The sequence below is a fragment of the Heliangelus exortis genome, chromosome 3, assembly GCF_036169615.1.
Source record: "Heliangelus exortis chromosome 3, bHelExo1.hap1, whole genome shotgun sequence".
Taxonomy (NCBI): Eukaryota; Metazoa; Chordata; class Aves; order Apodiformes; family Trochilidae; genus Heliangelus; species Heliangelus exortis.
Window position 1 is genome coordinate 88,689,426 of NC_092424.1, and position 24,029 is coordinate 88,713,454.

The window sequence follows — 24,029 nt, forward strand, 5'->3', positions numbered from 1 at the left end:
GATGTTTTGAATGCTTTGAATCTCTCTTGAACAAGGAAAACACTTTCATTCACAGGGCATTTTAAAACCCACTCCTGTCACAGGACACTTCAGTGTTTGTCATCACCTGTATATATTTTATATATAAATTGCCATATAATTTTCATCATTTATGTATTTTGCTTATGACATTCTAGTGAACCATTTATAAACTGATAGGAGTAACTATGTGTGAAATATCCATTTAATGAGTCCTTTAAATAAGAATGACTGAAGCAGTTGCTGTCTTTGACCTTTGCATATTGTTTTGTACTTTTTCCACTTGTTTTCAGTGTTCTCTATCATCAGTTCTGCCCTGTATTGTAATTTTTTTTTATTTGGGGGGATATGATGATTACCACTTCAGAAAAGTAGAATTCCTCTTGACACAGGTTCTAGCACTTGCTTTCTTAGGTTTCGTTTAAAGGGATCTTTCCATAATTTAAGGAGTGTAATGATAGAGTAATATATAGTCTTCTCCAGGAGCAAGTGCAGGTCTTGCTCTGTTGATTGGAGTAAAGGTCATGTGTTTGTAAGTGGTTGATTTCGCTGGCATGGTGAACCTTAATACAACTGTCCTGTAAGTTGACCTAAATATCTTGGTCAAAAATGCAGAAAAATCAAAGAGAAAATCTTTTAGGAATGTTTTAGCAGGATCTTAAATGCATCTTCACTAGCCTTTAGCAGTATCTGCCTGCAAGCTCTAACACCTACTTATTTGGCACCATCAAATATACTCATGTGACAGAAACGCAGACTCATTTTGTTAATTATAAAATTAATGTTACATAGTGAATTTCTTTAAAAATTAAGAGAAAGAAAACTGTGAAGAGATTGAAGAAACAGAACATTCCCTGAGAGTTATTTATCTTTTGTAGTGGCAGGCTGGGGTTTTTTTTTTAGGGTTGAAGAGTCTCATGCAACAAAAGTGTGATACCCCTACTTCTTTTATCCAGATAATTTGAGCTCTTAAAACAGGTACACCATCAGTACTGGCATCCTCACTCAATTACTGACAGTAATGTTTAGAGCATTTATCTCTAGGACATAACAGACCTGCCTCCAAGCTAACTAATGGGTTTAAAATTATTCATAGTACAACTTGTTACAGTGTGGTGCTGCCATTAAATCAAAAATCAGATGACACTGGGTTCTTTTTATATAGATCACTGAAAGCTCATAATCTCACAGCTATCTCCTCGCTTCTGTTGAAAGGCCCCAGAGCAACATTGTACACAGTTAGATGCTGTGCAGAAGCAGCTTGATACTGTGCAGTTTTGGTACTGTGACTACGTGGTAGTAAGGTCTCTAACTCCCTGCAGCATGAACGTGTGATGTTGTCCAGGCTGCTTCCCAGCTGCCTCACAGGTAGCACGCAAATATCCACTCTCTGTGCATCCCTTAACAGTTCTCACTCAAGGGATTAATACTGAACTTTAAAGGTCCCTTCCAACTCCAGCCATTCTGTAATTCTAAATGTGGATGATGGGCAGCTTTTCTGAGGTGTAAAGGTCAATTGATAGCTAGACTTAGTCTGTGAATATTAATTTTCTTGTTTTCCTTTGGATCCTTACAGTTAAATTGTAGCATTCTAGTAAAATGTTTTGGACACGAGTCAGACTTCACCTGGTCAGAATTTCAGTTTAGTTCTTTTAACCAAGTGCTGAACAACTGAAACTGTGTTCTAAGAAAATGTGAAATAATGCCCCATTGATACCATGGTACAATACCTACCCTTCCTGTGTCTGTAGCAGAGCTAAAGAAATACAAATCTGCTGTTAGAAACTTAATTATAACACCTTACATTTATATTCAATGTCATAACTATAGAGGCTGCTGCTCCATATCAGCTGTTCTGTAACTGACAAAAAATTTCTCACACAAGATGACATTGCTAAAAAACCTCTATGAAGCAAAATCCTGAACAAAAGGTGCAATTTGCTCCTGTTCTTTATGCAACAGTAGTTCTGTTTTAATTATCTAAATACAGCCACCACAAACCTCTTCTCATACTTGAGAGTTGGAGGGTTTTTTGTCATACTTTAGAGTTATTCATTCAATTAAGAAAAATTCTGAGCAGGTAACAAAACATACAAAAGCATAATACTTGAAAAAACAAGTTTTGCCACGATAGTCAATGTATTATACCAATACAAAATATACTGTAACGCAGTATGCATGACTTAAATTAGAACAGGAAAGAAAGAACAAAGAAGCTTCTTCCTATTGTGTGTTGGGAGTTTATCATTACTATTTTGGGCTAATTATGCCATTAGGGGTGTTCTGGTCCTTTAGGTAGCTGTGTTTTCTACATACCTGCCCCAAGGCAGTACTCATTTCATGATTTGCATTTCACGAGTTGACAAAGTTTTAAAACTGTGAAATGTTCTTTTTTCTAAAAAAACCTGGAATGCTTATTTAGGCTTTGGAAGCACTAAGTTGAACACATAAAGCAAAAGGCCTATTTTTAGAGATTTTTCAGTCTTGGCAAAGCACGAGTCTACTGTTTAATTTTTCACCTAATTTAGGATATTACAGTAATCCATGGTGACAAAAATTGCTTTTGTAATGCTCTCATTTGTAAAGTGATTTAAGCTAACATGTTTTACTGTGTACTGAAAGGATTCACAATTCACGTGATTAGAAGATCTTATCAGAGGGCACAATAATGAGCAGCTGAAGAACAGTAACACTGTAGAGCCGCTGCTTCTAACTCATAAATGAACATGGGTATAGTCTCACAATTTCTACTATTTCCAAAACCACAGCTCATTTAGAGAAAAATTTTCCTGCTTTCACTTTCCAATTAGGAAGCTCTTCTTGCTTTCTGTCATATGTTCTATGATGTTTTTTTCAGATAATTTAGTTAAACTTCAATTCTTTCATCAAATCATTTGTGAGGAAAAAAATCCAATTAAATGAGGGATGAATTAGATTTACTTCTGCAGATAGAGAGAGTAGTGGTGGACGTGTCTGTATAAACTTCAAGATTTTGAACAGAAATTTCTCCCATGATGTCAGAATGTATACTGTATGGAGGAATAATTGAGGTCTCAGGGTTTCTTGAGCTCTTCCTTTAAATTCATGCTGGGAGAAAGTAGTTTCTTAATAGAAGATACTGTCTTTTATTCCTTTTGACATTAGGAATGGTTGTTGTCTATATTTCTCTTACATCTATACACTCATTAGTCACCAAGAATTATTTTATTTGTAATCAGAAATAGTTGCTTTTTCTCATTATTGTTGGCAAATGTGCTAAAATCTGTGATAGGTTCTTTGTTTTCAAATTCTAAAGATACACAAGAAGTTCTGGAACTGCTAAAAAGCAGTTCTGGAACTAATTTCTTGGGCTGTAACACAGAACTGCTAGCAGAATGTCCAAGGAACTGTTGCCTGGAATTCATATTTTCCCCTGGCTTTTAAAACCTCTTTTAAAGCACTGTTCTGGGGAAAAGAAACCCTTCACCTGGCTGATATCACTGGGGATTCTTCTGCTTGCACTCTGCATAGTATAATTATGCAGTGGGACATTTTTGTCAGATATTGTGGGTACTGAAAGTTACATGGGTTCAAAATGCAGCATTTGTAAGTCCACGATATAAATATTCATTAAAGGATATTAAATGCAAGCACAAAATATTTGTCTCATGGAGTTCACGAGCTGCAAATTGTGGGAGGCTGGAAAAGCATTTTTCAGAAGCATCACTAGGTACTTGCCATGTTCTTATCCTCTTCCATGGCATCCTCTTGTAGCCTCTGTCTTAAAGAAAATCCTGGGCTGTGGTTGGACTACCTGTTCTTATGACACCAGGATTGTACTTGTATGGCTTTGGCTCATATGCAGGTTTTCATCTATGTTTGGCTATTTCTAGCAACAGAAATCTCTGGGATCTCTTTTTGCATCTGCCCCAGATGCTAGTTCTAGTTGGAGGGGTCAGCTGCTGAGAATGAGACTCACCACCTTGACATAACTGGTCCCAGATATGAAGTTAGGACTATCTCAGACCCCTCACCTTCATATTTATCTATTGGAAAATCTGCATTCTAACCTTTTGCGTAGAACTTTAATCCATGAGCTGCACCAGCTGCAGCCCTGGTAACTTCCCAGATCCCTAAGAAAACAGAAGGATTGCTAGTCTAATTGAAGAGAACAAGTTATTAATTTATGTTATTGTTCCATCAGGATTTTGGCTTCTGTCTCTTTGATAAACAAACATAGGCAAGAAAGTATCAATGTTTATCATGTTTTAGCTGCAGATACCTCCTTACACAAATGTTTGAATCTAATTGAAGACCAGGCAGTACAATTTTACAGCAGTACTTTCAGTTCAGTTGACACACTGTTTGTTCCATGACAGAGCTGTATGCTATAGTAAAACATATTCGTTTTTTGAGAAAGAATAAAGAGGAAAGTCACACTGTTTTTCATATAAATGAAAAATTCCTTTAGATTAAGAAGCAAATATGTCATCTTGTAAGATTTAGGTGGTTGGGGAAGGCATAATTTTCACTCTATGTTCATGTTATTTTCTCCCCTTTTCCTCTTCCACAATGATTATTTTTTTAAACAAGTCTAACAAAGCCAATATGGTAACTGGGCAAGACCACTGCCATGTGTTCTTACTAATACCAACATGATTTGCAAATTCATTGCGTGTTTGGGTATAACTTTGAAAACATTTCAATAATAATGTCTTTATTTTGCGCAATTTGTTCTTTAAAATCAATGTGAATCTTCTTTCCAAAGCAGTTGCTACTCTGCATTAGTAGTTTTCAAACATCTATTTTTTATTATATACTGAATATAAAGTAAACAAGTTTCGATTCTGTTGATCCAAGATAGAAAAAGATATTAAGTATATTTTTATGGTTATTTATATGGCTTATGACAGCTGCCCACGCTTTGTGGTAATAGTCACTATCACACTTAGCTTTACTGTCTCTTTATTTTGTCTTTATACTACTGTGCCTGACATCAATAAGCAACGTAGAAAAACAAAGCAAATAGCACATTTCAATTTTTATAAGCATGGATTAAATAAATGTGAATTTAAATCAGTCTAAACAAGACTGCTTGAAGTCTGAGTCTGTTAGACATTAGATAATAAAGGTAAAAAGTACTTTTGGAGATGACTGATGTCAATTATGTTGTTTCTTACCATCTGAGTTATAAGCTGAAAATGATATACTATGGGGTTTTTTTCCTCCATTTATTTTTTTTAATTCTTGGAATTTATTTCGCTTGAGAAAAGTATGTAGGAGCCTTTTTTCCAAATGAGAGGTTTGAATTGTTTGTTTGGGTTTTTTTTTGATATAAAAATCTAGGAGTAACAACTGACAGTCCAAAACTAATTAAAGTGATTTAGTAGATGAATTAGATTAAATCTGTCTTGGATCATTTACCTGCAGTTCATTCACTGTGGTACTTTTTAGACGGATTTTTACCAAATGAAAGTAGTAAAAACTCAGAAAAGCAATTACATTTTCCCATCTGAAATTCATCAGCACTGAGGCTGCTAGAAAAAAAATTCTGAGTTGTGAGTCAGGGTGAAATATGGTGCAAAGAGGAGAAATCAGCCAGCACTAAAACACGGACTGTAGCTGTTAATATTAGATACCATAAGCTAAAAGGGCAGTGTTCTTAATCCTGGGACATGTTCTTTTGATTTTATCTCCCTTTCAGTGTGTCTTGAGATTGTGTTTCTTTCAATAGTTTCTATTCTGTCAATAGAATAATCAGTACTGCTGCTGCTCTATACTGCATCTCAGCTATGCTGGATGATGGTTCATTTCAGCCCTTTTTTTCCACCTCATACTCATTTTGCGTCTATGATATGAAAAAGAAGTAATTTCATAAACGATTTTTTATAGCCAAGCAAATATTAGTAAGGCAGAATGGGAACATGTATTTAAAAGAAGAAGAAAATGCAATTGCAGTATTATATTATTCATTGCTTTCCTATTTTCTTTATCATGTATTAGGGAACCATAGTATCATATGGTGTGACATTGCTGTAAGGGCGTTTTACAATTGCAGTTGCTCATCAGACTGGGAAAAATGTCTAGAAAAAATAATACTACAGTGGTTCAAGTGAATCTCAAAATGAAACTTAGCTCAGCCCCTGCCAATGATTTTAAGTAAAATTTCCCATCCTAAAGTACCATGTCATGTTCAAAAGGGGTAACTGTGTTTTGTTACATAAAAGCAGATCTTGGGAGAGGCTCCACCCTGCAGTTCAGCCAAGAGTCTCTGGAGACAGAGTGGGGCCTTTCAAAGTTTGGTAGCTGGAAAGAATAGTTGGTGTACCCACACAGCTGTCAAGGGAGGAGTGATACCTCTTTCTTTCAAATATCTATCGCAATTGTTGTTCTGAATTCTGTCATTTCAGATGTTTCAGATCTTTTTTAGAAATCCTTGAAGTTGTCAGTCAAGGAGGATCTTACTATGTTTAGTTTGAAGGCTCCATGCTTAATCTTAGAATTCTAGGTGGGTTTGTTCTTCACTGGTATTATTTCCAGTATCCAGGGCTGAGCAAGGAGCTTTGCCTGATTTTCAAAGCTATTAATAGTTAGCTTATAAAAATTGCAGCAAACTGCATTGCAATGCTTCATAGATGGCCTTGAAGTATTTTTCTAGACCAGTACTATGGTTCAACCCCAGTAGTCAGGTCAGCATCACACTGCCACTCATTCACTCTCCCAGTGGGATGGAGAAGAGAACTGGAAAGGCAAAATTGAGAAACCCTGTTTTCATCACAAGTCCAAACATAGCACCATACAGCTAGTATGAAAAAAAATTTACCTTTATCCCAACCAAAAGCAGTATAGTCAGGCCATTGAACTTTACTGTGGAACATCAGAGATTTAAAGCTGAAAGAATAACATTTTAGGTAGTGCTGAACTTCATGAAGTAGCTCTTGAAATTTTAATTCATATGACAAAACACTGGCACATTGAACAATTAATGCTATTCTAAATTATTGGTTAATTTTATCTATATACAAACAAATTTAATTTCTTTGTATTTTTTATTATCCTCCAGAATGCTAATTCAGATGGTACAAAGTATGTTTTATTTAGTATGTATCAACTGTGAATCAGTGATACATGGAACAGAGGAGAAAATAGGAATCCCTAAAGTGGGATCATTTTGCTATCAGTATATCAAAATGTAAGTTTGCTTTACTACATGCCAGTAGTTCTATTGCAAAGGTAGTCTAAAGTATTTGAGTTTCAAACCTACTCTGCAAAGTGCTACCATCGGTTAGTTTGGGATTAACAAATACTTCCCAGTTCTGTTGGATGTATGTGCTTTGTGAAAACTTATAAGGCCAAAAATAGAAATACACCAGATTTCGCTGGAAGTGCCTTTATCTTTCAAATGGTGGGGGCAGCAGACTTTTTATCTCAAATAGTTTTGGGTCTCTGAAATCACATAATCCAGATTTTTATCTTGCCTCATGCATTCCTGTCTGCCTTAGTACAGCTTTGATTTTAGCAGCTGCTCATTGAAAGACTGCTAAGCTAAATCTGAAATCAATATCAGAAATGAGGTAATGTAACTTGGAGTTAATTAGAATTTATGTTCTAAAATCATGAAGGATGGAGGGAAGAGAGGATAATCAGAAATGCTTTTAAGAGGAAAGTGTTATTTATTTATTTTTTTCTTACTCTGATACTGAATTAAGTTGAAGCTATCAATACTTTCACAAAATGAAATGAAAAGTTTTTGTTTGTCTCTCAGGTGTGCTCCCCTCTCCAGACTGAGACGTTGCTTGTATTGTGTGTAACACTGAAGAAATATTCCAAAGGAATGGTGGATATAGATGAATTTATTTCAATTTTAAAGAAATAAATATGTAACACTATAATGGGGCTTGATTATCAAGTTGTCTACAGTTGTATTAAAAAGACGAAAACCGGCCTTACAGTCACAGCAACATCAGCAGCTTCATTTTGAAGTGACCTTTCAGAGTTTGGTGGGAGAAAACAGCTGATATACAAACACTGAGCCTCTAATTGAGATGCAGTAAATTTCATGAAGTTATTATTTGCAGCTTCCCAGGAAAGGTGTATGAATTGGTAGACATGCAGATGTCAAGTGCAATATAAAGTTGCTTGTCCTGAGACTTTGTGTTCTTGTGTGCCATCATATTTTGTTTGTACAAAGCATTGATCCATGTCAGAAAGGGAGAGGAAAGAGTCCAGGCTCTGTACTTTCAATAGCTTCAAGCAGACAATTGCTCTACTCACCTGTAACCAGACATTGATTCTCCAAGTCCTTGAACTGCTGTTGATTCTTGATACAGTATCCAGGTACAGATCTGTTCTGAACTGCAGCTCCATAGGGTAAGTTTGTACATCATTTGTACTTCTAGTACAGCCACTTGCCTGTGATCTAAGTAGTTCACTCAAGTATAATAAATTATTTTTTTCTTTTCTTTTTTTTTTTTTTTTCCTTAATTTTCCTACTCAGGCTTGGGAGAGAGATTCCATCTGCCTTTTATACCCATGAGTAAATAATATTTCTCTTCTGGGCTGTTTTTTTTCACCCCCTGTCTTCATTGCTTTTCTTTCTCTCAATCACATCTACAAAGTGCTTCTGGACTCAAAAGTCCTCACAGTGATTATAATGTCATTTTTCTGATGTTATTTCCTACATTTTAATAATCTTTGAAGGTGTCCCATAGGATACAAATGCATTAAGTTGATAAAACCTCCTTGAGGACATCCTTGAGAAGTTGCTATTCAGAATAAATTCCTAGTGAAATAATAACTTAGAATTGCTAAAACATTTCTGTATAAATATGGAAAGTGAGTGAATATACTTTATATGAATTAATGTGGTTTCTTTCTTTCCCAAACACTGGGATGTACCACATGGGTTTATGCCTGTATTTCATATCTAAACTGGCTGAAAATTTCCATTTTAAGACAAGTGTGAAGAAAAGGTAAAATATTTCAGATATTGTTTCCTGGTTGATGGAAACAGCATATAAAAAATGTGTAGTGTCACAAAGTACTGAAGAATGCAGAATAATAAAAATGATTACAAGCAAAATAAACATAGTGCATTTCATCAATAGCTTTTAAATTTTGCTTGGGCAATGGGCAGATGCTTGGGCAGCTGTGAAAAAAAATCATGAGCTTGATTTTTATTTTTTTTTTTAAATTTATTTTAAAACATTGAAAAACCCCAGTGATATTGACTTCAACCTCGTATTCTGAGATGACTGCAATTATAAACTCATCATTACATTTCTAAACTCGAGCCTGATGATTCTTCAGCCTTGCAGAAATTAGTCAGCCTCCAGACCCATATTCCATAATATGGAACCCCCTGAGGAGTGTCCTGAAGTGTTCTCCCCCAGAGCTGGAGATTGGAGTATCTGAAGATTTATTAGTGGACTAAGTACTTACTTTTCCTAAGTGAGGAAGTGGACATCAGTGAGAGAGGTATTTTGAAAATCTTTTGAGAGAATGCAACCCACCCTTTAAAAGTATATAATTAATTGAGAACAGAATACTATGAGATTAATTCCCTAACTCAACAATTACAAAAATTAAATTATTAAAAATTACTTTAATTCTTATTTTTAAATTTTTTTTAGGTTTTTCTCTTCCTGTTGCTTAGACTTATATCCCTCAAAACACAATAATAACAAAAATATGGAACAAAAAGTATTTAAACAAAAACAACATAATACAGAAGACCTGGATGTCGTTTCTAAAGCCATATTTCTTTTTATTCATTCATTCATTCTTATTTTTTTTAAGGTCTTCTTTCTTTTTTCTGTACATCCTTTTGAAACAGTACTTAAAAGCTGTTCAGTGCGTTGTGTCTTGTAGCACTGGAAAGACTGACATGAACTTCAGATGGGTTCAGAACTTCTATTTGACTGACTAGCACTACCAAATCTTGTGATGAAAATAAGAGCTGTTTCTTTGGAGTTATTAAAGGGAGTGGGAACCAGCCTGATTTGGAAAAGGTTTAACTGAACACTTCTCTGTTAAATATATCATTTTTATTTCGCTATTTGTTGAAGCTCTTGGACAGCTTCAGATCTCTTGCTGTGCTTTGTACAGTCTCCAAGGAGATCTACCTGAGTGTGTGGGCAGATGGAATAGGTCATCATAGTGTGAGAACAGAGTGGAGTGCAGTGGTTTACAAAGTGTGTGTTTACTTCCCCATTGGCCTCACGCTTTTGTCTCTAGCACAGACCAGCTTCCAGTAGCACAAGTGCTGTTAACTTCTGAACTGAGGAAAAAAAAAACATACTGAAACAATAGTATTCTAAGGGCTTGCCTTGCTTCACTGAGAAACTCTAACATTGACATTTTGCATGCTTTTATTGCCACATGACCTTTATATATTTTTGTTTGTGTTCTTTACATCAGAGAGCATGAAACATTTTTCCAATAGTTCTTGTGTTTGATGCACAATCAAGCCAAGTATGCTTGAGATCTGTTGCTGCTTACATACCTTGCTTTTAAAATTCTGTTTTGTGTTGTGTTGAGGTACAAGGATTACTTTAGTCCACGACAAATGTTGCTGTACTTGTTTTGTTGCCAGAAAGAAAAGATTATTTTCCTTCTGGGATCCTTTGTAGAAATACTCATGTATACAGGAAAGTGTTGCTTAAAAGTTGGCAAACACTGACATAATTTGTTTGCTTTCCAGCATTTTTGTCATTTCCCTTACTGTATTTTCCAAATTGTATTCTGGTAGTGTAGTTTGGCCACCTGGACTTGAATTATTGTCAAGCAGAAGTTTTGCTTATCTTGAAACACATGTGTTTGAATTCTGCAGGAAAGCAAGGGAGAAAAGGAAATTTTTATCTACATGTACTTTTCTGTAGGGTAAAATTATCTCTGTCCTTCCACTGACCATCTTGCTATTCATTTAACTATCTATGTTTACAAACAAATGCTGTGAATCAAATTGACAGCCTCTTTGAGTAGACCTACTTAAACCAAAATAAAGGGGCCTACAGTTGTACTAAAATCTATTTCTATACAGTTAAGGGGAGGTTATGTTAGGTGCTGTGTAATGCTTCACTGAAATCAACAAGCATGTAGTTTTTTGCAGTAATTAAAAAACTACCAGAAATGGTTTTGAAATGAGAGCTTTCAGTCATGGCAGGTGTCCAAGTAAGCCACAATCTGGAGTTGAAATATTATTTTCCTTTGCTTTTAGAGAGAAGACCCCAAAACATGAAAAGAATCTGTCTAAAGTCATCCTCTAGACTACATAAAATACATTAGAACTAATTATATCTTTCTGTAAATGAAGGTCACATCTGCACTGCAAAAAAGTTAAAATAAAAAACATTTGAAAACAGTTCTGTTCAAGAAGGTTGGCTTCCTAGTTTTAATAAAACTCTCATGGACCTTTTCATTGCCTTTGGGACTAAATTTAAGCTGGTCTTTTTGGGCAAGCAAAATGGAGGCTGAGAAGAAATGGGGCTGAGAATGTCTGGTTTTATAGCCATTCTGCAGGCTTCTTCCATCTCCAAGTAGAGCTAATGTAGTTGTTTCACAGAGAAGTAGTCTTTTGCCTCTTTCTCCCTTCTCAGAAGGGATTTACACTGACCTAAAATGCAGCAGCTTTGGCAAAGCACTAGGCAAGTTTCATCTCTACTGCTGAGTCACTTCTGCTTTAACCAAATCTATGCTACAGCCTTCTCACAGCAGGCAATGTACAGGTGAATTTTAACAGTTACTCTGCTTCACCTACACCTGCAGCAGGGGTTTGCTACATCACTGTAACATCAAATCAGTGGGGAAAAAAAAGCATGCAGATGAGCTGAAAGCATTAATGCTTAATATCCATCTCATCTTGCACATCTACCTGTTATATTTTCAAGGGGAGTATGATGGTAATACAGTTAAAGCCAACATAGCCAAGATAAAGCCAATAAAATGACTCATTTCTATCTAAGCTGATGCCAGACAGTATTACTTTTGCATCTTAACTGAATAAAACTGAGAAAAACTTGCCTGTAATTCCTTTCTGTTCCTTTCTGAAAATGGGGGTTATGTTCCAACTTTCCAGTCAGTGGAATCTTTGCCAGACTGCTGTGACTTTTCAAATATGATGGAAGGTGGCTTGGCAACTTCATTGGACAGTTTCTTCAGGAGGCATGGATAGATCTTGTTAGGTCCCATGGATGTGTGCACTTATAGGTTATTTAGATGTTTCAAACCTGTTCAAACCCATCTTGTGGGTGTATCTTCCTTTTTTCATTCCCTCCCAGCTTTTGCCTTCCGCAACTTCAGTGGTATGGTCAGAGCACCTGTCAGAAAAAGAAGTTTAAAAAGTTGAGTACCTCAGCCTTTTCCATACCCCATATGACCAGGTTTCCTGCTTTCTTCTGGAGAGAGCCCTCTTCTTCCCTAGTCTGCCTTTTGTCCATTAATTTGGACCCCGCAAAAGAAAAACAACAAAAAAAAGAAATCAACACACCAAACTTAATAAAATTTGACCACTTGCCTGGAGAAACACTGAATGTACTGACCACAGATTACAAAGTATCAGAATAAAAAGAGGCATTAAAAAACAGGATGTGCATGTACTCCTATAAATATGATTTAAAGATCTTGCAGAGTCCTAGAAAACAGACTGAAATTAATTTTAGTGTCATCTAAAAAGGTTAAATCAGTAATATAAAAGGGTAAGATCAGTATTTTCTACATTAAAAGCATTGGTAAAAAGATGTCAACACATCATTGATGATTAGCCAGTGGACACCCTGCCAAATTACCATCCCCATTTTATGCAATTTTTTTTTTAAGATTAGGAGAGCATTCATAAAGAGCTATAATGAACATCAGGGAGATAAAGAAACTTCATGTTTCATAGAAGCACAGTAGTAGTGCCTCTTATATGCTGTTTTATCTTTTTTCTTTCCACTGTTAAGCAGGAGGAGCTTATATTTACAGTGAAGCTGCTGATAGCCAGAAAATGAGAAATTTCAGAAACTACCTTTGCAACCTAAACCTATGAAAACAAGTTAAGATTAAAATTCAGATTAGATTTACACAGTCTTGTAAATGATATATCTATATGTCTAAATAAAAATAGGAAAGTATAATAAAAATCTCCTAGGGCTTTAGTAGTAAAAATTTGGTGCATGCACAGTGTATCAATACAGAAATTGTGCTTAAAACTACAGCTTGCATTCTACATATAATATTGATCATCTATTATCTGATGCCAACTATATGACAGATTATTCTGCAGTGTTATCCAGATGGAAGATTCCTCAATATGACACATGATGAAAGTCTGAATATTTGTCCAGATTAAACTTTTATAGTAGCAAATTACTCAGCAACTATTTCTCTCATCTTTTGGAACAGGAATGTTTACGTGTTCTAGCACCATTGCAGACAATAAAATTAAATTTAATTGGCAGAAATAAAATTGCATTGACTGAAAATGCATTGATATGTCGTAATGGAAAAATATGGCCTTAGAATTTTGATAAACATAAGAATTTCAAATATGCAAATAAAATATGTGCACATTTAACTGTGACTCGTTGTAAAAACAACAGAAAATGAAGCTATTGGGTCACATTCATTTGTTTAACCAAACAGTTCTCATTACAGTGAGTAATATATGATCTCTAATACATCAACATTTCATGAAAAGTCTGAGTTTCCAAACATATTTTGACAGCTGCCTTTCCTCCCCCCTGAAAAACAGTACTTTATTTCCTTCATTTCTTGTTCATTAGGCTTGGATCAAAAATGGGACTGCTAATGTTCAAGTAGACCTTCAAGTAGATACTTTACAGAATAAACATATTAATGAGTGGACTTGAAAAGTTTTACAAGCCCTTGCTTCATTAAAATTTTCCATAATATGTGTCACAGTGACCTGAAAAGCAACCAGCTTTTCAACATCAAATACAGTAGTGCATTATTACAGTTGATATTCAAAGTCTGGCTCAGATTTTTTTCTGTAGTTGGGAGAGATTGAAAAATATAAATGAAGATATAAAGGATCTTTACTTCCCTCTTAGATAGGACTTTTTTTTTCTTTTTTTTTCTTTTTTTTTTTTTTTTTAATAAATAAAGCTCTGCTGGTTTTGGAGGAAGATCATATTTCCTGTCAAATATGTTGTGCTTGAAGAAAATACTAGATAGTAACTTCCCAATTTCCTCTATGTCAAATTCAGGAAAAGAGCCAAGCACTTAAACATCATTGTGAATTCAGGTGGTAGAATACATCTGATTAGGTGCTAGTATCAACTAAGAACATTCTTTTGAATTCAAATCCAATGCCCTTAGGAACAAAGTCATAAATTTTGGAGATGAATCTCATCAAACAGGAAGATAAATGTCTGCGTTGGTTTCAAAACTATTAAATAGGTGGTAAGATAACTTTATTCCTGGATTTGGGCTGACAATAACTATAGTGTTTGGGGGTTTTTCAACATCCAACTTCTGGACTGTTTTTTGTACTTCTCTTGAGGTACTACTGTCATACTTTCACAAATTCTTGAACTGAATGTGAATTAATGATTTTCCTTTCTCCTTTCCCATGTCAGTGTGTTCCACTTACTTATACATTTGGCCTTACTTTACATGTCTATGTTATATCCATATAAAACAGCAGAATTTAATACCTATACAGCATCTCCCAGCTTGACAGCTTTATTGCTATTAACTGAATAAGCTTAATCTTATTCTGTAAGACAGGTCATTTTCTTTCCTTTAACAGTTACACAGGATTTGGCTGAAAATACTGAATTGTCATCTGCTGTAAACTCATGAAGTGAAAACTTTGCTGATGTACAACAGTGGAGAGTCTGAGCAAAAAATAAATAAAATAATGTTATTCTTTCCTTCTAAAATGTGAGGTCAGAAGAGAGAAAGCGAGCACTACAAAACAGGAATATAAAAATCATCAAATTGCTTTACCATGATTTCTTTCTGTCAGACATGCAGCTACCTCTTTAACTTCTCAGTATTTAAGTAACGCTAAAATTATCAACATTCCAATTTTTTCCTGAAATAAAACTAATAACTTATTTACTTTGTGTTGATCTACTTAACTGCAGTGCAGCTGCCAAAAGAGGAGGGTAACTTGATCTCTATACACTAGCTAATAACAATTGCTATATATTTGAGACAACTATGGAGTCATTAATTTCCTTTGTACTACATGATGTACATATCTCTCAACTTCTGGAATGAAATCTTAACAGTGATATTGAAACCAGAACAAGTCACAAAAAAAATTACTTTCCTGGTCAGGCCAGTAGGTCATCTAGCTCAATATCCTGTCTATGAACAAAAACAGGCACAAATACTTTGATAGTATAAAAAACAGGGCTACTGTGATTTTTTCTGTAGTACATTACTTAAGCTTCCACTGTTCAGTGAGATTAGAATTCCTGTGGTGTGGTTCCTTTATATTGCTGTTCTGATGGACTGGCTTTCCTGTACTTTTCTTAATTTTCCGTGGTTTTTAAAAAACACTTTTCACACAAATAATGTCTTGTGGCAATGAATTACTCCATGCAAATGTTCATTTTATGAAGATTTATTAATAATTTCCTTTTGTTTTTCATGTCTGTGACCTGAAAGTATCAAGTGCCCTTCGGTTTTGTGTTAGAAGACACAGAGTGATAATTTCTTATTACATTTTCCTCTGCATATTTTATCCATGTTTAATAGGGCTGATCTGTTACACACTCTGGAAGCCATGCCATCCCTTTGATCATCCCTGCTTCTGTTCTGTGATTCATTGTACCTTTTCAGAGGCATAAAACTAGACTCCGTGGAAAATTCAGAAGAGACATTTAGTAGCATAATCTGTTGTGGGTTTTGTTTTGTTTTGTTTTACTTTTCATCTAATACTGCTCCATTTGCATGGCAGTTTCCCTCAAAGAAAATGAAATTATGTACTGCTCTTAAGGGCTGCTATAGCTTGACCCACTGCCTCTCAGGGCTTCCTCTGAGTCTTCATGATTAAATGCACTGTCTTTCTGCCATTCAAAACCCCCAGCACTCTGCAAAGTAAGAGATTAATTCAGTGATCTGAATTCAGATCTCCCAGTTGACAACTGAGAGCATTATCAACAAGGCACCAAGCTGGCCTGAAAAAGAAAAACTTGTCCAGAAGGACTCTTTTTCTCATAAGGTAGTAGGTCAGTTACAGCAAGCAGAAGATTTCTGTGCTTAGAAACAAATAAGACAAATGAAACCATCAAGGGTGATATTTATTTTGTTTCACATTTTATTGTCTGGAAACAGCTGAACTCACCAAATCAATTATTTTGTATATTTCTATTGTTTGAGTCATTGAGGAAATAGTTATTGTATATCTGTGCTATTGTAGGTGTGTGTGATGCTTTATGAAATACCCATCAGAATTTGTAAACACAAGATACAATCCCTGGGAATTTTCTTATTTCACTTCCATTTTCTTCCCACTGTGAACATGAGATAAAAGGATTCATTACCCTCAGGTAGTTAAACTTGATTCTCTGGGATATTTTGTGTACATGAGATGGATAGAGCAAGTCAGATATTCATAAGTCCCTTGATACTGCTGCTAAACAGATTTTGCCTGCTGGGAACACTTGCATTCTTGGTAATATGGAAAAGGTTTTCTGCACTGGTTTACAAAGTTTTTTTATCATCTGTGCTTCTACTATATTCTTTGAGTGTTAAAAAGGAGCAAGTACAGAATCTCTCCAGATGTTTTCGATCTGTCATAGTCTGTTTACCATTGTAACTGAAAAATGCAAATAGCAAATTCAGAGTTTAGGCCCCAACTAATTATTCTGACTTCCTGTTCCGTTCATATCTCTAACATTTCAAGTCAGAACTACTATATTAACTTGATTTTACCTTAAGAAAATCTGTTAACAGGCTATTTGGTTTTGATGTGCAGATATCAAGAGGGAGAATTTGTCTATATGTCTACACCTGAATTAGTGACACACAACCTCCCTCTCCTGAGTGCTTCTGTAGAAAGTGAAGAGTAATAGGTTTTAGGTTATGAATAATCTGGCCTTCTTAGATGTTTATGATAAAGTGAGGAGAATCACATATGGGGTTATCCATTTCTCTTAATTATTGAAGAGGACCAAATCCTTCCAATTGTCCATTCTGTAGATTGTAGACAGCTTGATCAGATATTTGGCTGTATCTATATGAATGCAGTACTTATCTTTCCAGGATTTTGTGGGCTTTTTTTTTTTTTATACTCATCCTTACTATTAAAAAAGTTATGTATTTCTTAATTGAATTTTAGTGATACTGGTGCAGTTGATGGGTCTCGTTGTCTTCAGGGTTTAAAAGTCTAGTTTTAATAGAATCCCATAAAATTTAATAGAATTTAGTATGAGGCCAAACATGTCACAAAAAGCTAACAATGCAAATGAGACATTAGAGATAGGAGTGGAAATGCACTGATTTCATTCTACTATCAGTGGAGAACTACATTTGTCCCTTTACTTCTGTTTATTCTCTACTAAGACAAAGTCAAATAGGTTCATAGTAGAAACCTGTTAATGTTTTCTAAACATTGTGATCAGTAATACCCCACAGAACCTGTTTATTTTGGTAGAAAGTTTGAGCCTTCATTTAATCTGTTGAAATATAATTTTTAGCCATATGTGTTGTTCAGGCAATTCATAACCAAACTCTGTTATAAATTTTTGCAGCTATTGTATTCTGAATTAATTAGAGACTCTTTTTTTTCTCTTGAAGTGTTAGATTTTATTTTTTTATTTACTCTAGTATGATTCAGACCTGTAAAACTGTTACATTTCAGATAGTTGATTGTGACTTGTACTTTTTTGTTTGTTTATCATTGCATTATGCTGCTATCCTGATAATTGATATATTTAAGTATCTAAAGATTAAGGTTGTATGCAGAAAGGGATCTGAGTTTGGCCAATTTAGCTTTAAGATACCTGTATATCCTCAATAATACAGTTCGGGTACTGAAATTATTTAAGTAATTTTGCTTATTGAAATAGGGAATTACTCTGAATCTAGAAGAACTGTATGGCTTTCAGAAGTTTTATCTCGTTGGTTTTGTCACTATCCTCTATTGGTATAGTGCCACATTTGTCAATGTTTAGTTGTAGTAACAGCCAATATCTCAAAAAGTAGCATTCTGCTCAAAGATCTTAAATCTAAGTCAAAGAATTGAAGTGGAATTCCTTTGTAGAAATTCTTCATAATACAGACCTGCTGTGCTGGTCTCCCTATTAAGTTCCCTGTCCTTGTGGGGAGCAAAGCTGGTAAGTCTCTAGTGCCCTTCAGTTTTTCTCTAGTGCAGTGGTTTCCAAACTATTTTGATCATGTGTCTCATCAGTAAAAAAAATTAAAATCAAGGACACTACAAGTGTAGGTATATGTTACATATATGTTCTGTAGTTGTAATATTTTTCTTCCTGCACCTCAGTAAATTGTCTTTCATACCCCCTGGGGTGCATGCAGTGCACTTTAGAGACCACTATCCCAGTGGAACAATCCCTTGGGATCAGGGACAGAGCTGACACGTCAGATTGTGGCCCCAGGAAGGAGTAAAGTAACAATTTTTCTGTCAGTCTGTCCTTTGAAATAAATGAAGTACAAAATTATGTATTACCAGCAACCATTTTAAAATACAAAGATCTGTAACTGTTAACAGAAAGCAGCCTCAGATGCTCTCATGCTGTGCTAGAGTCTTCCATGAAGGCAAGTAGCTGCACTTCCGTGCAGTGTTGTCAGTGTTAGTGTTATCAGCTTATTGTAGCTGAGCATATCATCTTCAGCTCTGATTCACGGAACCATGGCTCAACGCCACATCAGACTTTTAATTCCTGCTAATTCAGAGTCTTGTAGAACAAGGGAAGTGGAATAACAGATTCCAGCAAACAACTTCGCCTCTACTCTTCTACCTTTGTATTTCCTCACAAACATAGATTTTAGGCTCGCAACACACTCAACTACATCACAACATCATTCAACAAGGCCAAGTGCCGGGTCCTGCACTTTGGCCACAACAACCCCATGGGGAGCTCCAGGCTGGGCACAGAGTGGCTGAGAGCAGCCAGGCAGAAAGGGACCTGGGAGTCTGGAGTGCGGGGAGCTGAACATGAGCCAGCAGTGTGCCCAGGTGGCCAAGAAGTCCAATGGCATCCTGGCCTGGATCAGGAACCAACAGTGTGGCCAACAGGTCCAGGGAAGGGATTCTTCCCCTGTACTTGGTGCTGGTGAGGCCACAGCTTGAGTCCTGTGTCCAGTTCTGGGCCCCTCAGTTCAGGAAGGAGATTGAGGTGCTGGAGCAGGTCCAGAGAAGAGCCAGGAGGCTGTGAAGAAGAGACTCAAGCACAAGTCCTGTGAGGAAGGGCTGAGGGAGCTGGGGTTTAATCTGGAGAAGAGGAGGCTCAGGGGAGACCTCATCGCTCTCTACAACTCCCTGAATGGAAGGTGTAGCCAGGGGGAGGTCTGTCTCTTCTCCCAAGTAGCTACCAGTAGGACAAGAGGGCATGGACTTAAGCTCTGCTAGGGGAGGTTAAGGTTAAATATGAGGAAAAATTTCTTCACAGAGAGGGTGATCAGGCATTGGAATGGGCTGTCCAGGGAGGTGGTAGATTCTCTGTCCCTGGACATTTTTAGGAAGAGACTGGATGTGGCACTCAGTGCCATGGTCTGGTAACCACGGTGGTAGTTACCTACATAACATAGCAGCAACTCAGCAATATCTTCACTTAGAGTTATGGTATTTCTTTTGTTTATTGATTTCTTACCAATATTTCAGAAATCTACTAACACTGGTGTCTTTATGAAATCTCTAAAAGGTTTACTATGTTCTTCCAAAGAATACTGTGTAATTAAGTTGGTCTTGAGAGGTTTTAGGGAGAATAATGCTGTGTGTGATGCTGCTCTTTTCACTGCTGAAAACTGTTCCCTCTTATGAAACTCTTTGCTGCTGTTACTGAACTAATTTCAAATGCTGGTTCTCCAGTTAGTTGTGTGTATGAGTTCTGCTAAGGATAAAACATGAGGTGTGGTAGATCATTCTAAAGTGGCACTTATATTTTGTTACTTTTGCCAAATCCAGCAAAATTGAAACTGAGTTGACCGTTGGTTGACAAATATTGAGAGTATTTAAATTATGTTTCCACTATATGCAAGATAAGACATTACTAGAGGTGCCCTTGGGATGCTGTCTTGCATGCTTCTTCGCTTTCTTACCATATGCTGGGATACTTCTTGATTAATACTTGCCACTGAGTTTCCTCTCCAGACCTGGTTTTGGAATTGAGTTCTCAATTCTGTGTTATTTACTTGGAAATAGCTTTATTATTTGTCAGAATTTAAGGATTTAGAGAATATGTATATTTAAAAATATTTCTATAGTTACGGAACAAAGTTACAAAAGACAGAATGACAATTTCAGTAATAGTAAAGATTTTCCTATGCTATTCATTCACCTGTCTTGTGACACTTGCAAGTCAACTTTTAAGCCAAATAGAGGAGAATGCTCTAGATAGTTTTCATGGGTTCTACATTTTCCTGTAGAAGAGATGTTTTGTCAGAGCATGCTTCCAGAGGCTGGGAATTCCTTCCCTGCAGGAACTGTGGCTATTCAAACCTCTCTCTCTCCTGCAGTACAGGACACAGAAAACACAGCTAACCATGTCCTATTTCAGTATTTCTCAGCTGTTGAATTGGGGTGCTTCAGAGTTGATTAATCTTGCTGAGTAGGAGCTTTTTTTCTTGATGTCCTGTGCTCAAGAAGACTCTGATAGCTTCTTTGCTTTGTTGTGCTACCTGTGGAGGTTGTATTGCTTCTTGTGATCTACATGACAGCTAATTGGACTCAGTTTGTGTGAAGATTAAAGTTCAAGGAGATATCCACGTAGGCCCTTCACCCAAGGAGAGGACTAACCCCTGTGGTCTCAGTGCCCTCTTTGCTGATGTTGTACAGTTGAGTCATACTGCAGCTGTTGTGCAGTTTTAGGGCAGAGAATGCTGAGCATCAGCAGACTAATAGCCTGCACACCATGGGGCAGAGGGTGTACTCTGCATCTTTGTAGTTCTTAATAGCTTTGTTGGCAGGGTATCAGTTTAAATCTCTGGTGAAGTCTCTTGTCTACACCATATCTCTTCTGATGATTCAGTAGAGGACTTCACTGCACTGGTAATGGAGTTCTGAGCTGCTCTGGGTGTGGCACTGCAAGCGTAGTCACCTGCAGTTGAAGTAGCATTTTTCTGAGTAGTTTTGGCTCCATAAATGCAGACACTTCTGGGTGCAGGGTACTGGACTCTGTGGAAAGTCAGGTCTTTATGGAAGATCTATTCTTTGAAAGAAAGTTTACCAGTTAAAGGACTGATGAGGTTGTCCTTTTAAGATTACCTGGACATCCTATGCTTCCTTTCCCTTCTTCCTCCCCTTCCCCTTCAGCTAGCTGAAAGAAACATCAGAAAATATTATTTTTAATGTAGAAACTGAATTGTGAACAGTTAATATCGAAGATGAGTACTTTTAAAACTGCTTAATGAAAGAATATTCATAATCTTTACCTTCAAGATCTACCACTCTATTGTGAGTACTGTAATACATCCTGGTTCCTGAGGGAACTACATTTAAAGATTAAGAATAAATGTTGTCTACACAGTCTTTCTGTAAAAGATCACAGGATCACCAAATCATTGAGTTTGGAAGGGACCTCTTGAGATCATCTAATCCAGTCTAGACCCTCAAGTAGAACAGGGTCATCTGGAGCAAGTTTCTCACAACCCTGTCCCGTCAGGTTTTGAAAATCTCCAAGGATTAAGACTTGAAAGACCTCTCTGGGTAACCTGTGCCTGTGTTTGACTACTCTCACAGTGAAAAAGTTTCATCACCCTCACAGTTTTCATCTGTTGAGGTGAAATTTCCTATTTTTTGATTTATGCCTATTGCCTGTTGGAAGCACCACTGCTGAGAAAAGTTTGACTTCCTCTTCTCCATCCTGTCCAATCAGGTATTTGTAGACACTGATAAGATCCTTTCAAGCCCACTCTTCTCCAGCCTGAGGAGTCCTGGTTTTCCTCTCTTTTCCCATATGAAGGGACTCCAGTCCCTTAAGAATATTTGTGGCCCTGCACTGGACTAGCGGGATCTGCAAGTACTGTTTCCCTTGCAAGTATGATTTTAATCAGACCAATGGCATTCTTATATTTTTTTTGGTCTGCTTCTAATTTGCCTTTGACCTTTACTTCAGTCTCTTAAGGAATTTTTTCAACCCATAATTTTTTCACTTTGTTCAACAATCCTTTCTAGACCCACCATTTAGAAACATAACTTCATCTTACTTTCCACCCTTCCTTTCTTTTGCTGTCAGGTTGTGGTGGTATCTTTTTAATCAATACTCTTCAGCAAGTGCTTGTTTAACTGAAGCTTTAATTTTATTCTTTCTTAAATCCAATAAAAATGACAGAGAATAATAAACCATGAGAAATTTCACAAGCAAAAAATTAATAAAGCCACTAACATTTTGAAAAAAAATAATCCATGCACAAGTCATGTCTATGTCTAATTATCAGCCACAAATCCACTCTATACTTTTAGTTTATTAAATTTAAAAATTCCTTACAAAATATTACCTGAACTCAGAGTGTTTTCCATGTTGCTCATTCCTTATTCATATCCCTGATGAATTTGGACAGTCTTCAAGGAGTATTTCTTAACTAGGATGCTTAAGGCATCACAAAGACATTCTGCCTAATCTTAATTAGTTTTACTTTTTCTTGCTTGAGTGATATTATTATCACAGCTACAGGGGAAAAAACACCATAATGACAAAGGTGTTTAATGCAATAAATGTTGCAAATGTTGCCTTCTGAGTTCAAAATTTTCTCTTATGATTATTTATTTTCAAGACAGGAGTAATGTAGTGGAAAAATGTATATATTTCCCAGTAGCATCTTCATCATAATTTCAAAATGAGAATATTTGCTTACCTTCAAAATGGAAAAAACCTGCATTTCATATCTACAACTATAAACCAAAAGTACTTACAGGGATGTTACAGGATGAAAGTTCTGCATGGACACGTGTAAAGATGAAAGTTTGTCTCTGTCTTTTGAGCTATATTGCATTGCCTAGCTGTACTCACTCCTGTAATGGTCTTTTCACTTCTGGTATGCAGATGCTAGATGCTAGAACATTTTAATTTTTTGCATATTTAACTTGAATGTTTGAAATTAAATAAATTTTAATGCATGCTCTATGAATATTACAGTTGATTACCCTATTCACAGGTATTCAGAAAAAGGGGTATTTTAAAATGTGTTTTCCTGATTATAACAATTTTATTAGTTTATTTTGTAAAAAATTAATAAAATTAGCCTTTGTTTATTCATTTCAGACACAGCCCTGTTTTTTCCATCCTTCACTGGAAATTCTTATTTGGAACTACCTTCTCTGACATCTGTATCCGAGACTGGGTCTGCATCTGGGCAGGAAACAAGCAATCTGACAACTCTGTACTTGACAGTGAAAACAACTGCTCTAAATGGCACAATTCTTTACAGTGAGTACCAATGCTACTTGAAGCTAAGTATCAGTTTTAGCTCCTTCAGGTCCTTATTAACTTTAGTGTACATCAGCTGGCATTTCCTATTCAGCAGCAAAATGAGTCATTAAAATGCAGTAGAAGCCTTTTGGTATTCTAATGCATGGTGCAGTATAAAATCTGAACTATCGTTCTTCATATTACTCTGCAAAGTTCTTTAATTTATGATTTATTGAGCAAAACATAACTTACAACTGAAAACGCTGCTTCCTGACAAGAACATGGTAAGCATATGACTCCAGTTATGTGTGTTACAACTCTAAAATGCAAAAGTTTGAAAAAGTTTTGAACAATTTATTACAAAGAAACAGCTTCTCTATAGTTGGGTTGAGACTCACTTTTTGTTGTAATTGTGATCTTGGTTCCAAAGATTTTTTGACTTCCAGAATTATCTTAAGTTCTGCAAATTTGCTGGGTTTTAGAGTACTT

General features: G+C 36.1%; 1 protein-coding gene across 3 annotated transcripts in view; it reads left to right on the forward strand.

Moving 5' to 3' along the window:
* EYS (eyes shut homolog) overlaps positions 1-24,029 on the forward strand; it is a 724,585-nt gene that overhangs the window by 559,361 nt on the left and 141,195 nt on the right. For all 3 annotated transcript variants that reach the window (XR_011725383.1, XM_071741624.1, XM_071741625.1), the window contains exon 37: positions 23,394-23,558. Coding sequence is in view for 2 of the 3 variants with exons in the window: in XM_071741624.1 (XP_071597725.1) it covers positions 23,394-23,558 (165 nt within the window). In the remaining variant the exon portion in view is untranslated. The remainder of the gene's footprint in view (positions 1-23,393; positions 23,559-24,029) is intronic.